General features: G+C 44.2%; 1 protein-coding gene across 4 annotated transcripts in view; it reads left to right on the top strand.

The window, feature by feature from the left end:
* The window catches only part of ESRP2 (epithelial splicing regulatory protein 2), a 52856-nt gene that overhangs the window by 14016 nt on the left and 22025 nt on the right, over positions 1–16815 (top strand). For all 4 annotated transcript variants that reach the window (XM_048516251.1, XM_048516250.1, XM_048516253.1 and 1 more), the window contains exons 4-7: positions 9784–9897; positions 11618–11732; positions 12612–12710; positions 13367–13427. In XM_048516251.1, the coding sequence (XP_048372208.1) occupies positions 9784–9897; positions 11618–11732; positions 12612–12710; positions 13367–13427 (389 nt within the window). The remainder of the gene's footprint in view (positions 1–9783; positions 9898–11617; positions 11733–12611; positions 12711–13366; positions 13428–16815) is intronic.

Here is a 16815-nt window from a genome sequence, read left to right as displayed (position 1 = left end):
GGAATAGTAGTCCTTTTGGAAGCACGGCAGACATTTTTAAACAGCACACGGCAGCAATTCCAAAGCATAAGAAATAGCTGAAAACAAGAGAAAGCATTTTCATAAAATGGTTGAGTCCTCAGATGCCGGCAGGACACAAGATAATTGATCTATTCAGGCAACCCCCCCAAAAAATTAGCAACCAGGAGCCAAAACAGTTGTGTCTTGTCACAAAAAATCTGTTAGCAACCAGCTGCTCAAACGGATTGTAAGGATGGTTTGAAAGGGGTCTTAGACTTTACTAAGTTAAGAGACAGCATGCTAAAATAGTAAAGAGCAGGAGGACTCTAATCTGGAGAACAGGTTTCATTCCTCATTCCTCCACCTGAGTGGCGGAATCCTCTCTGGTAAACCACATTTGTTTCCCTACTCCTACGTTCCTGCTGGGTGACCTTGGGCTAGTCACAGTTCTCTTGGAACTCTCTCAATCCCACCTACCTCAGAAGATGTTTGTTGTGGGGAGAGGAAGAGGAAGGAGTTTGTAAGCACCTTTGAATCTCCTTACAGGAGAGAAAGAGGGATGGCGTAAATCCAAACTCTTCTTCTTCTCAGACTGCGTAGGAGTCCACTGATTTCTACATGAAACTGTACTGTTGAACTTTCAAGATGTTCAGATTTCCTATGACAAACATGGTTGAAGCCATGGCATGCGATTTTAATAATCGGTTGCTCTTTGCTTGTGAATGTCACCATGAGGAGATACTTCAGAAGCACCACTGAATGACGACTCCTCTGCTAACAGTCTCTTGGAGATGTAAATTACATTTTTGCTTATTTAAAAATGTTTAATGACCAGTGGAAACTCCTTTTGAAACGAAGCAGGCTATCAAACAAAATAAACTGGAATCCTTCTGCCTGGCCCCTCCCCACCAGTCCCCTCTAAGGGTTGGGTGGTAATACACGTGTGAGCTATAGTTTCTACATTGTACCCAGGAAAAGGAGAACATTCTTGTGCGTGTTTACAATGCTGCAACTCTCACCTGAGCACACTCTTCTCTCCCAACCCTCACTCAAGGTCTTTCTCTATCTGCCGTATTGATTCAGTACCAGCCTATTCTACTCTGTAAGTTTAAAAGCAAACAGGGTGTGTGCTGTTGCTCATAATGTAATAGAAAGACCAGAATTGTCCTATGCAACGTTTATTGACAATTCAGGATGAATCTTGCCAGCATGTGAAATTGAAGACTATGTTACAGGACTTTGCTGTACTTGTACAGAAGTATTACAGTGGACCAAAGAGGAGCCAGTGGTTACTTTTCCTTTGTGCAGAGTTTTTGTCATTTTCTTTTACTGCTAACTGGTGGGGCATGGGGGGGGGGGGCACGGGGGAGCGGGTCCGGGCGCCATTTTGCCTCGGGTGCCATTTTCCCCCCTCTGACTGGAAGTGGCCATTCCATGCTTGTCTGTAATCAGCCTGCATAGCCCAAACTACAGCTAAATAGCCTTGGTCACTACTTAGATGGGTGACCACCAAGGAACACCAAGGTTGCTAAGCAGAGGAGGTGAATGGCAAACCACCTCTGCTCATCTCCTGCATTGAAAACCCAGCGAGGGGTTGCCATAAATTGACTGCTACTTGACAGAACTTGATTATTGTGCGACGGGCACTTTGGACCACTGTCTACAAGCATCCTGGCTTTCAATTTCAGAGCTTCTCCAGTTTTGCCCCTGTTTGCAAGGATTATATAACAACGCCCCAGTCTTCCAGACTGCATCTTAATTCTCACAAGTGTTTCGGGGTAGACAAAGGCTAAGTGGATCCTTGTGGCTGTTTCAGACTCCGAAAGAGAAAAAAAAACAAAATGCTCTCCCATGGCCAATGTGGTGATATTGCTATTAATTATAATGTGACATAAAGTACAACAATGTAATACAAATGTGCAAACTCACAAACAACCCAAACCCTTCTTGTATATACTATATCATACAGTGTAAGTTTGCATCGTTGGGCTGTTTGTGAGTTTGTATGTAATTGATAGCAATATCAAAACATTGGCCATTGGAGAGTGCCTTGTTTTAATTTGTCAGATTATTTGTCAGATTATTTGGTTTACACCTCTCCATTTTCTTAGGTAGTATTGCCGTTTCAGACTCAACCTGGATGCAACCCCCCCCCCCCCCGCCAATCCATGCCATCCTAAAACAAGTTGCGCCCTTCTTTGAAGCTGATAGGCTTAGAAAGGTATTGTTAGTGGCATAGTGGTTAAGAGCAGCAGTGGCGTAGTGGTTAAGAGCAGGTGCATTCTAATCTGGAGGAACCAGGTTTGATTCCCTGCTCTGCCACTTGAGCTGTGGAGGCTTATCTGGGGAATTCAGATGAGCCTGTGCGCTCCAATACACGCCAGCTGGGTGACCTTGGGCTAGTCACAGCTTTTCAGAGCTCTCAGTCCCACCCACCTCACAAGGTTGTTGTGAGGAGGGAAGGGAAATGAGATTGTAAGCCCCTAAGTCTCCTACAGGAGAGAAAGGGGGGATATAAATCCAAACTCTTCTTCTTCTTCTAGGGTAAAGGTGGCCAATAACCTTAGTAGGCCGTGTATGCTGTATAGAGCCTTTGTACGTGGAAGTAGCTCGTTTGTATATTGCCTCTGCCGTTTGGCAGGGAGCCATCTGACTTTTAGGCCATGTTCAATGAAGCGTGCTTGAGGAGGAAGAGCGGTTGCAGGAGGAAGGCGGGGGCAGTGTGAGACAAGCCTTTCTATTCAAGGAGGCCTGTTTTTTGTTTGTGGAAAAGTAGCCCCGCAGCTGGGGATGCCCAGAACATCATTCAATATGCTTACGAGAGCTAGCATGGTGCAGTGGTTAAGAGCAGGTGGATTCCAATCTGGAGAACAGGGTTTGATTCCCCACTCCTCCACCTGAGTGGCAGAGGCTTATCTGGTGAACCAGATGTGTTTCCGCACTCCTACATTTCTGCTGGGTGACCTTGGGCTAGTCACAGTTCTTCAGAACTCTCTCAGCCCCACCTGCCTCACAAGGTGTCTGTTGTGGGGAGAGGAAGGGAAAGGAGCTTGTAAGCCACTTTGAGTCTCCTTACAGGAGAAAAAGGGGGGTATAAATTCAAACTCTTCTTCTTCTTATGTCTCATCCAGATTTGGGGGCAGAGGTGATGTTATGCATTGCCAGACATCATTCCCCCCTTTTCCTCCAAGGGTCAGGAGAGAGAGCGTAACCGCCAGGTGCTCTCCTACTATAAGCAATCCAGTTGTCTCCTTAAACTGCAGTGATAGTCGTGGGCTTATTTTCCAAGAAGGGCCCTGGCTCAGTGGCAGAGCATATCCTCTGCGTACATGTGGTTCAGTTCCTGGCAACTCCAGTTAATTAACTGTAGGCAACAGGCCCTGGGGAAAGACCTCTCTCTGAAAGAGACCCTGGGGCAGGAGTGTCCAACTCTGGCGTTTCAGACGGTCATGGACTACAATTCCCATCAGCCCCTGCTGGCATGGCCAGTTGACTGATGGGAATTGTAGTCCATGAACATCTGAAGCGCCAGAGTTGGGCACCCCTGCCCTGGAGAGTTGCTGCCAGTCGAAGCAGACAATACAGAGCTGGATGATCCAGCAGTTGGAGCGGCAGCCTTGTGTGCCGAACTAGCAACGGGCCGTGCTTTGCTTGTGGCTTTGGAAAGTTACATGTTCTAATAAGATGCTAAATTTCCCATTAGGCAGAGTGCCTTGTCTGCCCTTGCAGAGTAAACAGGCACAGGTCTTGGGGCTCTGAGCTGACTGCTGTGTGGTGACCCATGCCATTTTTGGCATGCAGCCACAGCTGCTCCTTTCCTTTCCTTCTTTTGTCGTGGGGCCAGGAGCAGAAAGTAATTGGCTCGAGCCTGACAGATTGCATGGGCTTCATCCACTTTTTTTTCTTCTTCTTGCATGAGGTCACAGTGCTCCTATTATCAGCCACGTGGAGTAACAGTTAGCAGCCGAACAAAAGGCGAGGCCCCAGTGAAGGGCAGGGGAGCGCTGTTGAAGGGCAGGGGAGCGCTTTTCTCTTGCCAGCAAGCAGCGTGGTAGTCCAGAAACCCTCTCCTGTTGGTATTTGTGCACAGCGGGTTCTTCTTAGCAAAGCCACACCCGAGGGGATAGTAAGACCAGCTTAGGCAACAAACACGCTGTTACCGTCTCCAGGATGTGAATGATGAAGCCGTGGCTCAGTATAAGTTCAGGAAGCAGAATTGTGATTTGGTGCAAAAGCCAAATTGACATCTCTGCAGCCGGGCAGTTGGGGAATGGGGGCAGAGAGAACCAAACAGCAACAAAGTGTTTGAATTTCTCTCTCTCTCTCTCTCTTCTATCTTCCATCTATCTTCTTTTATCTATCTATGTGACTGCTTAGAAAATAAGGCTGCCTCCTGCCTCTCTCTGTACAAACGCTGAGAAGAACAGCAGGAGAATGAGATGAGGTTCTTCAGTGGAGCAGATTCCTCTCTGGCCAAGGCATGGTTAAAAATCTATAATGATTAGGACTAGATAGCAATTATAAATATGAAACCACTGCCAGTCCTACTGCTACTATCATCGACACACATACAACAACACTCCTGGGTTGAGCTAAACCATTTACTTAGTGGAGTGAAAAAGTAATAAAGGTGCCTTAATAATCTAGAACAGTATAAACATACAAAATTTTCCACCATACAAAAAGTACACAAAACATGCATGAATTCCCTCAATAACAGTCTCAGCTGCAATGATAGGGAACTAGAGTAGTGCTGTACTTCTTCTTTGGAACACAAAGTATTCAGCAGAAGGCCATTCTATAATGCCGTTCGCAATAACAGAATGTTTTCATGGATTACTTCTTCAGTAGAGTGCTGTTAAATACTCAGTGTTGTAAATAATCTTCTGCAAAAGGATAATTCAGTATCACATTAACGCAGCTTGCTTAACCATTCTCAAGGCACAGACTTCAGGACACAATCAGGTGCAGCAACTTGAAGAATTTCAAAACTAAACAGGGGAATATGTAAGACTGCTCCTTTTGCCTTTGCCTGCCTCAAAAGAAGGACGAGTCTGAATAGTATGACGCCCACTAAAAATGTTGTCCATCAGGGATTTTAAAAAATCTGGACATATCTGTGACTTCCATGTGAATGTAAGGCAATCCCCCTCCCTTTTTTGATGGCATGCCTTGGGGGTGGGGGACTGTTGTTGCATTCGAGTAAATACTGTACTTTCTTTTGGCTATTGTGATGGCCAGAATATTGCAGGGTAAATACAAGCTTCAATAACATGTAATTTCCAGCTTGGGTGGTGGTGTGTGTGTGGGGGGGGGGGGGGCGCTAGTGGTATCAGGCAGCATTTCTGTGATAATCAGGGTACAACAATGTGTTTGGACTTAGGATCTTTGCGACTTGTTTCTTTGTTTCCACGTCATGGGTATGATTCTTTCATGGGCTTTCTACTTTTTATCTGTGACGGGGCAGCATTTTTGTTTAGTAGCTGTGTCAAGGAGTTAGATGGGTCAGATGATCCTCCCATTCCCCCTCCTCTCTCTCTTATCTCAAGTGTGCTGAGAACTCCACCTGCCCTCCATTCAACAGGAGAAGCCAGGAGTGGAGTGCAGCTTCTAGACAGTACGACAGGAATTGTTTACCCTTCCTCCTTCCTCTTCCTGTCCTTGATAGACACTTATTACTCTTCCCCATGGACCCCACCCCACGACACTAAAAACAGGGGGAGCGGAATATCATACACTGAACATGCAAAACATGCTGCAATAAAAAAAAAATATTTTATCCTTACAACATCTCTGTGACTTCACTGTCTAATACTGGAAGAACTGAGGTGGAAGCCCGTTCACCCTACTTAAGGCTGCCAACCTCCTGATGGGCATTAGGAACCTTCCAGAATTACAGCTGATCTCCAGCCTGCAAAGATCAGTTCCCCTGGACAAAATGACAGCTTCAGAGGGTGGACTCTATGGTTTTATAGACTCCTGAGGTCCTTCCTCTCCCTAAACCCCACACTCTACCAAACCTCTAGGAAGCTCCCAGCTAGAGTTGGTAACCCTACTCCAAATTAATGGTTGTGTTCACTAGACATGGTCCAAAGAAGAGCAGTTTCTCCCAAGCATCTTTCCTCAGAGCCCTGCAACTTATTCCAGTGGATGGGACCATCGGCCCACTCACTGGAATAAGTTGCAGGGATCAGAGGAAAGACGTTTGGGAGGAACCAGACTTCTTTGGACCCTGTTCAGCTTGCAGAGACGAAAAATTGACCCGTAGGAAATGAGCATGTTTTGCAGAAATTAGGCCACGGATAAGATTGCGTCACTTCATGTTGTTTGCTTTTGTTGGAAGTTTTGCAAACATTCCTCTATTTGTTGTTTCTGCTTTTGTTTTATTTGTTTAATTTGCAACATTTGTATCCCACCTTCCTGCTATTTGTTCTACCATCTGCCTATGCAGGGTTGATCAACCTACAATGTGAGCATAACATACAGTGGAACCTCGGTTTTCGTTGGTAATCCGTCCAAAAAGAATCGATGAAAACCGAAACCGATGAAAACCGAGGCAACCTTTTCCATAGGAATCAATGTAAATCCAATTGATCCATTCTAGGCATTCCAAAAAGCATACCAAAAACACATTCCAAAAAGCATACCAAAAACACATGCTGAAAACAGTAACAAACAATAACACTAGGACCAGCGTCAGAGCCAGTGGACCAATGTCGCACCAGAAAGCTGTCCAAAGAGGTCTGTTTCTGACGCCTCTTTAAGGTTTGTCTGAAGTGGGGCAAGATATTGTCATTAAACAAGTTGCAGACACGGCCTGCCACAGCTTTGTCCGGGTGATTTTTCTCCACAAACCCCTGCACCTTACTGCAAATCAATGAAAACCGAGACAAATTTTTCACGAAAAAATCAATGAAAACCAAAACTGATGAAAACCAACAGCAATGAAAACTGAGGTTCCACTGTATTCATTTGGGCTTAGGGCTGCAGCCCCCAGGTTGTGGCTGGAGAGCTCCTGCTGTTACAACTGATTTCCAGGTGTCACAGATCAGCTCACCTGGAGAAAGTGGACTCTGTAGCATTGTACCCCATTGAAGTCTGTCCTCTGCCCAAATCCCTCAGTTTCTACCCTCAAAAATCTCCAGGTGTTTCATAATCCAGAGATGACAACCCTATTCAGGCTGGCCTGGTTCAAGGTTAGCCATGGTTTGGCATTGTGCAAGCGGCAGCATCATCCTGAAATGGTTTGCTCATCAGTCACGTCCATGGATCTCTTGTAATTGGTTTAGGGTTGCAGCCAGATTGCCACATTGTGTGCTTCCTTCTCTACTCAGGTGATCCCACCTTTGCTTGTGCAGAAAAGCCATAGATTTGCCATTGCGTTACCGAGCTTGTCTAGATTAGATGTAACCAGAGATGCTTCAAATGCTGTGACAAACTGCTCACCTAACAAATGTACCTTGTTCAACTGCTGTCTCCTACACATAAATTGAGCACTGGATTAAGGGCAAGACAAACCAGTTTATCCAGAGGCGTATGGCCTGGGCCCTAGTGGGACATGGGGTCACCAATGTCCCTGGGTGCCTGCCTTTTGGTCAAAAAGTCCTTCGGGGCTAGAGCGGTATACTAAGTTAAATAAATAATAATAATAATTTAAAAAAATAAAAACATTTTGTTTTTCTGCGCTATGTGGACAAAAAAAGCCACAGCAGTTCTTTTTTTAAAGTTTGCAAAACATTTTAAATGTTCTGTGTGGGAAAAGCCTATGGTGGGGGGAGGGTGAACCACAGCTATCGTGAGATGATGCAAGAATTCACATGTGCGGCTTTCTTTGAATCAACAGCTCAGCTGGTGGAATAGACAAACGAATAGGGAACTTGTCCCCCACTCTACCTTCATGTATTTTTTTTTTCAGCATATGGCATTTATGTTGACAGGGGATAGGTGAGGAAGAGTAAAACAATAAAGTGCATGCTTGCACCAGATGGGTTTAAGCTGTTCAAATGCAGACAAACAGCCTGTTGAACGTATTGTTGAAGGCTTTCACGGCCGGAATCACTTGGGTGCTGTGTGGTTTCCGGGCTGTATGGCCGGGTTCTAGTAGCATTTTCTCCTGACGTTTCGCCTGCATCTGTGGCTGGCATCTTCAGAGGATCTGAGCCTGTTGAATGTTCAGCTCCCGTATCGGTCAGGATGTGAGCTGATTTGGTACAAGTCTAGATGTAACAGTAAACTGCACATCAGGGAGCAGAGGAGGGAAGAGGGCGCATGAAGCTCGAGGTCCATTCAGGGGGAAAACATACTTGGCTGTTGGATTTGAACTGAGCTGCTACCTAGAATGTCCATTTCAGTCTACATCTCCTCCTTTGCACTTGATTATCCTGATTTTAGCTGCTTAATCGTTTTGGTACAGAGGAGCAGAGGGGCTGGAATGGGCGGAAGTGTCTCTTGCTGCCAGTAAGCAGTGGAGTAGGAATTTAGATGCATCTTCAGCTGCTCTTAGCAATTTGTAGCTACAAAATTTCCTGTTGTGCTAGACTCTGTGGCTGCTGAAGGCCTAGTTTTGTTGATTCTGGTTGTAGAAGCACAAAGGGGGTAATATTTTGAAACGTGGAGTGTGTGTTGGAGGAAGAGAGCGAAGGCAGGTGCTGGCTCCTGGCCAATGTACAACCGACTGAACTAGTTTCACTGCTTTTCTCTTCTTTGCTCCCAGGTAAATGGCCAGAATCTCGTTTAACCAGGTTCTAAATCAGCTCTTCGATCTCCTTCTCCCTCTTCCCTTCCCCTTTCCTTGCCAAAATTCTTTCATCCAGGTTAAATGTACTAAGAAGGATTTGGCCCGTGCATACTTAGTAGGATAGCACTTTTATTTTCAATATGCAAAACTATTCAAGATCCCCCCCCCCCCCCCCCATCACAGGAGGAATTGTGCTGTGGTGCTTAAAGCAGATGTTTTGTTTACAGAAATTCCCAGATTCTATTCCTGGCATGTCTTGGTACAATTCCTTTGTTCACTCGGGCAGTACTTTCATTGGGATGAATTAAAATGCCACTAAGTAGTAAGCAAACTATTGAATTTTCCAGAATTTTTCTTTGGACTAGATAAAACAAAGAAGAGCAGGGTTGGAGGAGATGTTGGGCCTGACGGGAAGTCCAGCTCTGTAGTGTATCTTGATTTGTTGCTGAACACAAGTCTGAATTTGTACTACTTTTTATATGAGAGGATCACTTCTCGCATGGACCTCCCCACCCTTCAGAAACTGGGGGTGGGAATGTGCAGCGTGTCCCGTCACTTACACAAGATCTGTACCTACTGAGAGCTCTAATTGAATTTGCTTTTATTAATTTACTGTTTTAATTGGAAGCCACCTTGTGAGGTTTTAGCTGAGACACTGGTAAAAATGTTTGCTAGCCACAAAGGAAAGCCATGGTGTCAGAACAGCATTGTGTTTTGGCAGTGGTGGGATTCAAATGATTTAACAACCGGTTCTGGTGGTGGAATTCAAATAATTTAACAACTGGTTGCATGCAAGCACCATTTTAACAACCGGTTCTGCCGAAGTGGTGTGAACCAGCTGAATCCCACCACTGTGTATGGTGGGTCTTTTTAAGTGACTGAATTAATATGAAGTAAAAAACAATATTCCAGTTAATGGATATAGTTTTGTTCAAAGGCAACTGGTGACAAATGTATGAGCACCTTTATATTTTTCCTTCAGGCTGTGCTGGTATGTTTCTTGTGACCTGTTTAACATACGTACTCTCTTTTAATCTGTTTTCCAGTTCAGCCAGTTGGTATCCAGTGATCTGAAAGCACTAGGGAGAAACTCCTATACATTCTGCACGGATGGCCAGTTACTCGTTCGGCAGGTCCTTCACCCAGAGGCCTCGAAAAAGGTATACCTGGTAGAGAAGGAGAGGATCCTGGGTACCAGTCAGAAAAAACATGGGTGCAGCTAGAAGGGAAGATCTTAAATGGGCTACCAACATGTTGTTCAAGGGTGGAGCTGGTGCGTGCCTCACCCTACCGTAAGGGCTGATTCATCCCAATTAACTTTGTTTCTTTACAACAGGTTCTTTTTTTAAGGCTGTGGAAGGGCGGCTTGTGTGTGAAGCTGTAAAAGGTTTTGTTTTTTTAGAAAAGTTCTGGATTGATTGATTTTAAAAGAAATAAGTAGTGACTGATGTCTGCAGAAAGGTTGCCTCTCCAAAGTCTATCCACCTTCTCATCGAGTTTTGTGCATCCGGGCCCCCTCCGCACATGGTTTTCTTAGGCTCAAAATAGTTTTTCTTAATAATTCCCACTCTTACTGTGCTGATGTGGCTCTGAAAAAGAAAACCTGTTAGTGTCTTGTCAAAGGCTTTCACAGCCAGAACCAACTGGTTGTTGTGGGTTTTCCAGGCTGTGTGGCCTGGTCTGGTGGTTTTAGCTCCTAACATTTCATCCCTGTGTGTGGTTGGCATCTTCAGAAGACACTAGCCACAGACGTGGGTCAAACTTTAGGGGCTAAAGCCACCAGACAATGCACAACCATACAGCTCAGAAAACCCACAAAAACCTTTTAGCTTGAGTTGCCAACCTCCAGGTGGGGATTTGGAGATCTCCGGAAATTACAACTATCTCCAGACTCCATTCCTTGCTTGCTCATTCATTCATTCATTCATTCATTCATTCATTCATTCATTCATTCATTCATTCATTCATTCATTCATTCATTCATTCAGTTAAAAGATTCATTCTACTTTTCTTGGAGCAAATAACTGCTTTGGAAGGTGAACTGTATGGTGCTCTACTCTACTGAGTTTCCTCACCTCCCTTAACCCTGCCTCCACCCTCAAATCTCCCATGTATTACCAAAGCTGGCATTGGCAACTTGGTAGCTGTTATGTCTGTGAGTATTCGGGTTACTAGATTGGACCTGCAGTTTTGCCGGAATCCCAGCTGTTCTCCAGACTATCAGTTCCCTTGGAGGAAATGGTACCTTTGGAGAGCAGACTCTAGGGCAGGGGTTTGCAATCTATGGCTCTCCAGATGTTCATGGACTACAATTCCCATCAGCCCTGCCACTTTGCCATGTTGGCAGAGGGGCTGATGGGACTCGTAGTCCATGAACATCTGGAGAGCCGTAGGTTACAGACCCCTGCTCTAGGGAAAATGAAAGCATTTCCCCACCCAGCTACCATCTCCAGATCTCCAGGAATTTCCCAAATGACAGCTGGGAAGCCGAATCTCACCGCAAATAATTTCTGCTTCTCAAGAGCCTGGGAGATGGAGCCACGGGAGCTGACTTGGGTCAACTTTGTGATAACATGTTTATTCAAATGATTAGCAAGTATTATATGTGAAATGTCTCATGAAGTGTTAAATTTATATTCCTCTACTGTAGCCTCTTCACTCTGACAGAAGCACAGAATGTTTCTGTGCCTTTTTTTTCCTTTTTGAAAACTTTAGAAAAGCAGCAGGACTCCGTTCTTTAACTGGATGCCTTTTGTGTGTTTGATTAACTTATGCATAATGTGTTGGGTAAAATTTGCCTTCACCTTAGTCTTATTTGAAAAGTTTGTGAGGGACCTGAACCTACTAAATGTTTGTGTTCTGTTTGTTGTCCCTTCACAGAATCTTCTGTTGTCTGATTCCTTTTATTCCTTTTATGATCTACGCAAAGAATTTCACAACTGCTATCCTAACTCGGCCTCCTTGAAGGATCAAACTATCCAGTCCATGGCTGAATGTATCCTTGCTGATTGTTCCTCTGTACCTGGATTTAATTTGTTAGACTGAAGAGCAGGGATGGCTAACAGACAACTTTTGGGTCAGATCTTGAAGAGTTTCTGATCAGTCCAGGAAGCCGCATCAGTTTCTAGCCTACGTGTTGTGTGTAATATTTAACTCGCTTGGGGAAACAAATGAAGGAAATAGTCTACCCTAGAATGCAACATCTCTCTTTGAACTTGTCGTGTCTGAATTTTAAAGAATATGGGTTGATTCCCACTTGCTGAATCAACCAGGGTTTGACCTGAGTTCGATCTTGGTACTCCCCACAGCTGCTGATTTTGATGCAGGTCTGTCCCAGCTTCACCCCCTCTAACCGTCAAATTTCCGATTCTACCAGGGAGGTACAGCTTTTTCGGTGAACCTTGGTAAAAGGTCGAAGCCGGTAAAGTGGGGAATCGTTCATCGTGTGCCATAACTCTGTTGCCTTTGCTGCTGCTGTGTTTAAAATGCCCTCAAGTGCTTCCAACTCAGGATGAGCCTATGAACCAATGCCCTCCAAAATGTCCTATCATTAGTTTGGAGATAGCTGCTGCCAGACAATATTTGTAAAAAATAAGCCCAGCCTTGCTGGGAAAATGGCACTGCTCACTTTCTAAAAACACTTGGCAGACTCCGGAAAAGGTGTCACAATGGGGCTCCTGGCTGAAGGCCTCTGCATATATTTACCAGGCCTAGTTGTAGTAGGATCTTTTTTCCATTCTTCTGATAAAACTCTTTGCTTAAAAGATCCTCTGCCAATGGATTATTAAATAGTTTGAGTTGTGTGCAGGCCACAGCAGAGTGTCCTTGCTGCTTGTGAAATCCTTAATATTGTTTTCTTGAACATAACATCCAGATATTGGCTTTGCAATAGATGAAACAGAGGAGGATTTTGGGGTATGGCAAGTGAAAGCCATGGTGGCCATAATTTTCAACATGCTTTCAGATACATGCGGTAAGTGCTGGAATTGGGAAGTCCTGCTGCAGAAAACTAGAATTGGCAAGGGGTTGATTTTTTTTCCAAAGTTTGAAAAAATTGACTAAGGATCTCCAATGAAACTTTTTGTCCCCTTTTGGAGTGAATGAAATACTGTCTAAAACAAGGTTTTCTTTAGTCAACAAGTTGCATGAAAAAGTATGATTTTTTTTTCAAATTTTCCAATGGAAAAATTGGGAAAATATCTCTCTCTCTCTCTCTCTCTCTCTCTCTCTCTCTCTCTCTCTCTCGGAATTAGTAAAGTAAGCAAATATAGCATAGCAGTTTGCAGCACTGTCTTGCTTTAGTATTTGATATATTTATAGTTTTACTTGTAAAAAACTAAGGCATTTATATACTTGCAATCCATCAATATGCCAGTTAATACAATTTTATATGCCAAGTTGTAAATAATGTTCTTTTATATTGTTGAAGCAGAAAAATGAGTTTGATAGGAAAGTAAGTAAGGTGCATATTTCAGTCCCACTCCCAAATGGTTCCCCCCTCCCCCATGGCTTCAAAATGTTTAGAAATTTTTTTCCCCTAAAGTAAGTGCAAATACGTCTGTGGGAGCCTGTTCCTTGTGTCAGCCATGCCTACCCTGTTCATGATTCCATTTTGCCTTTCCATCCCAGTTTCAGATCACACGTTTACAGACCCAGAGACTGTGAAATACAAGTATGAAACTGGACCCTGGTAAGACACTTTCTCATAATGCAGTCATAGGATGTGAAAGGGTTGCTGCGACTTTCTGTTCCCTCTGCAGTTAGAAAGGGATTGGCATTCAGTCAGGTGCATTGGGTATGGAGAGTGCTTCAGGATCAATCCCTAGCACCTCCAGTTAAACACCTTCTCAGGCAGCTGATGGTTGAGACCGACCTTTGGGGTTGCTGCCAGTTGAAATGTTGAGCTAAATGGACCTGGCCAATGCCCCTTCCTGTGTGGCCCACATGAGATCTCCATCCTCTTGGTAGGGTCTGGATTTCTTCTAGAACAGTGGTTCTCAAATCTTCCTAATGCCACAACCCTTTAATACAGTTCCTCATGTTGTGGTGACCCCCAACCATACAATTATTTGTGTTTCAGTTCCTAAGACCATTGGAAATATGTGTTTTCCTATGGTCTTAGGTGACCCCTGTGAAAGGGTCTGGTTGAGAACCGCTGTTCTAGAGGTTTCTAACCTTGCAGCACTATCTAGCTGACATTCGCCTGCCCTCTGTTGAGTCTTCTTCTCTGTTTGCATGCTAGACATTGTTACTCCCAATGATCTCTTCATAGGTTTGCTAAGTACTGTTCAGGATCCTTTGATATTTCATTAATGTTGCTGTGCTTTTATGCCAGGTTAAAAACAGCCAGCTCTATGCAAATGTGTTGGAAGTTCTTCCCATTTCTCTTAGAATATCCCATATTCTTTTCTTTCCAGTCCAGAGGGATGGGGAATGTAGCAGTTTTGTTTGCAAACTGCAGCTGGAAGTAATGTAAGCACTGCAAGATTCACTGCCTAGGCTGTGTTGTGGAAGATTTGGGGCTTGCATGGTTAAAGGAGGGTCAGCGGGAGATTGAGAGACAGCTCCGTGGTGGGAGGCTCGGTGTACCATGGTGCCCTTCCTGAGTTTCTCAGAAGTCCCCTACTTTGGTTCTGAGGGTTTCTACTTCTCACCTGAGTAGAAGTTGTCAACGGGGGTTCACTCACTTGCTGTTTCTCACTCTTGCTGGCGTTTTCTGGCTGTGTGTGGTTTATTGGGCTGGACAGACATGGGTGTTCGTATGGTTGTAGTGACATGACTCTAGAGATAATCAGCCTCTAGGCTGATGACCCTCACATGATTCAGAGGAAGCTGAGAATGTTCAGCCCCGTTTCTCTAGTTTGTGTGAGACGGTTTGTGGGTTTTGTGTGTATGCTTTAATCTACTGAGAAATATCATGAGAAACAGTGATGTGGGGCATTTTTTGATTGGAAGAGTTTCCTGTGCAAATGGATTGTGGTAAATTCCTAAAATTCTCACTTTCCATAAAATGTTTGGGAGTTGGAAAACATTTTCAATACACTACATTTTTTTAAGGGTCCTCCTGATCTAGTGGGTTTGGTCAACAAATAAACCCACGTAGTATGTGATGGGAATTTCACTAACAAAATTATTGGTTAATTTTTTTTTAATCCACAGATAAATATAGTAGGAACTATTTGGAAAATATTCTCTTTTTGGAAGCTGATCTCCCCCACATCACTAAATAGTGTTACGAAATGCCGAAATTGATCCTTTCGTAGAATTCTTTTTCTGGGAGAAAATTGTAGTCTTGTATGCTGGTGACAGTTTCTTCAAAAGGCATTGTTTTCCATTCATGCAGAATGAGTTTTATTATATTTATTAATGTTGTAGCAGTTCATCCTCATAAGCAAGGATTTACATATCACAGAAGACAGTTGCTATTGGCATATATAAGTTGTCTTTGAACCAGTTCACACATTCACGTTCACATATGTGTATGAGGTGATGATCGCCACAGAACTATCACATGGCCTGCATTGTTTCGTTTGGTTCCTCATCCTTCTTCCAAAGAGCTATGAACAGCATACAGGGCTGGGCTTCCATATTTATCTCCACAACAACCCTAAGAGATAGGTCTATGGACATCATATGAGCTTCATACTTGAAGTGGAATGTAGACCTCTTCGTGGTCCAAATCTAAAGCCCATCCCTTTTCCCCACACCAACTCTCTGATGTCCTGATATTTGAGACCCAGTGAGGTTATAGTTAGGGGTGGGTGTTCCATATATCCGAACCAGAAAAAAAAAACAATCCCAAAAATACCTAGTTGGTATTTTTCAGGGATTTTTCACCATAAAAGACCACATTAAAAGGGAGCCGAAAAATCGGCTTCTGGAAAATGCTGAATTTTTTCATCACTTTTCAGGTCTATTCAGTCTGCCACCTATAAAAAGAAAAGAAAACCCATTTCCCTTCCTTATCTTCAGCCTGGCCAAGCCCAGCATTAAACTGTATGTGCCATCCCCAGTGAATTGTATTCCAAAAGTCACATGGACTCCAGAGGTGGAGCCAGCAGTATAAGCCCGCAGGTGCTGTCAGCTGCCTCCAAGACCCACATGGAGTTCAGAGGCAAGCGTATTTTTCAGTTCATGTTTAATTACCCAATAATCCAAAATTTTTCATAAACATCTTGAAAAGCCGATATGTAGTATCAGCTTTTTCCCCTGTAAAATATTTGGGTTATTAAAGTCAAACCCGAAAAATACCAAAAAAGTGACCACCCCAAGTTATAGTACCGTGGTGGCGAACCTATGGCACTCCAGATGTTCATGGACTACATTTCCCATCAACCCCTGCCAGCATGGCCAATTGGCCATGCTGGCAGGGGCTGATGGGAATTGTAGTCCATGAACATCTGCAGCGCCATAGGTTCGCCACCACTGTTATAGTGGCTACAGTGTTGAAGAAGAGGAGGAGGAGGAGGAGGAGGAGTTTGGATTTATATCCCCCCTTTCTTTCCTGCAGGAGACTCAAAGGGGCTGACAATCTCCTTGCCCTTCCCCCCTCACAACAAACACCCTGTGAGGTAGGTGGGGCTGAGAGAACTCCGAGAAGCTGTGACTAGCCCAAGGTCACCCAGCTGGCGTGTGTGGGAGTGTACAGGCTAATCTGAATTCCCCAGATAAGCCTCCACAGCTCAAGCGGCAGAGCTGGGAATCAAACCTGGTTCCTCCAGATTAGATACACGAGCTCATAACCTCCTATGCCACTGCTGCTCCCAGGATCTGTCAAACCCAGGAGGAGTCTCCACTCTTTCATGGGAAGCTTGCTGGGTAACCTTGGACCAGTCACGTTCCCTCAGCCTAACTTACCTCATAGGTGGTTATTAAGATAAAATGGAGGAAGGGAGGAGGATGTTAAGCATCTTCAAATCCCCTAGGGGAGAAAAGTGAAGGATCAGTATTTAAATAAATATCAACTCAGACACAGTTCAGTGACACCAAACCAGCTTAATCAAGTGGTGGCCGTACTGCGTATGAATCATCCTCATGTTGGTGTTCATATTTTTTGAAATTATCCTGTCTTCCTTGTA

The sequence above is a fragment of the Sphaerodactylus townsendi genome, linkage group LG14 (assembly GCF_021028975.2).
Source record: "Sphaerodactylus townsendi isolate TG3544 linkage group LG14, MPM_Stown_v2.3, whole genome shotgun sequence".
NCBI classification, from domain to species: Eukaryota; Metazoa; Chordata; class Lepidosauria; order Squamata; family Sphaerodactylidae; genus Sphaerodactylus; species Sphaerodactylus townsendi.
This window is presented reverse-complemented; position numbering and strand designations above follow the sequence as displayed.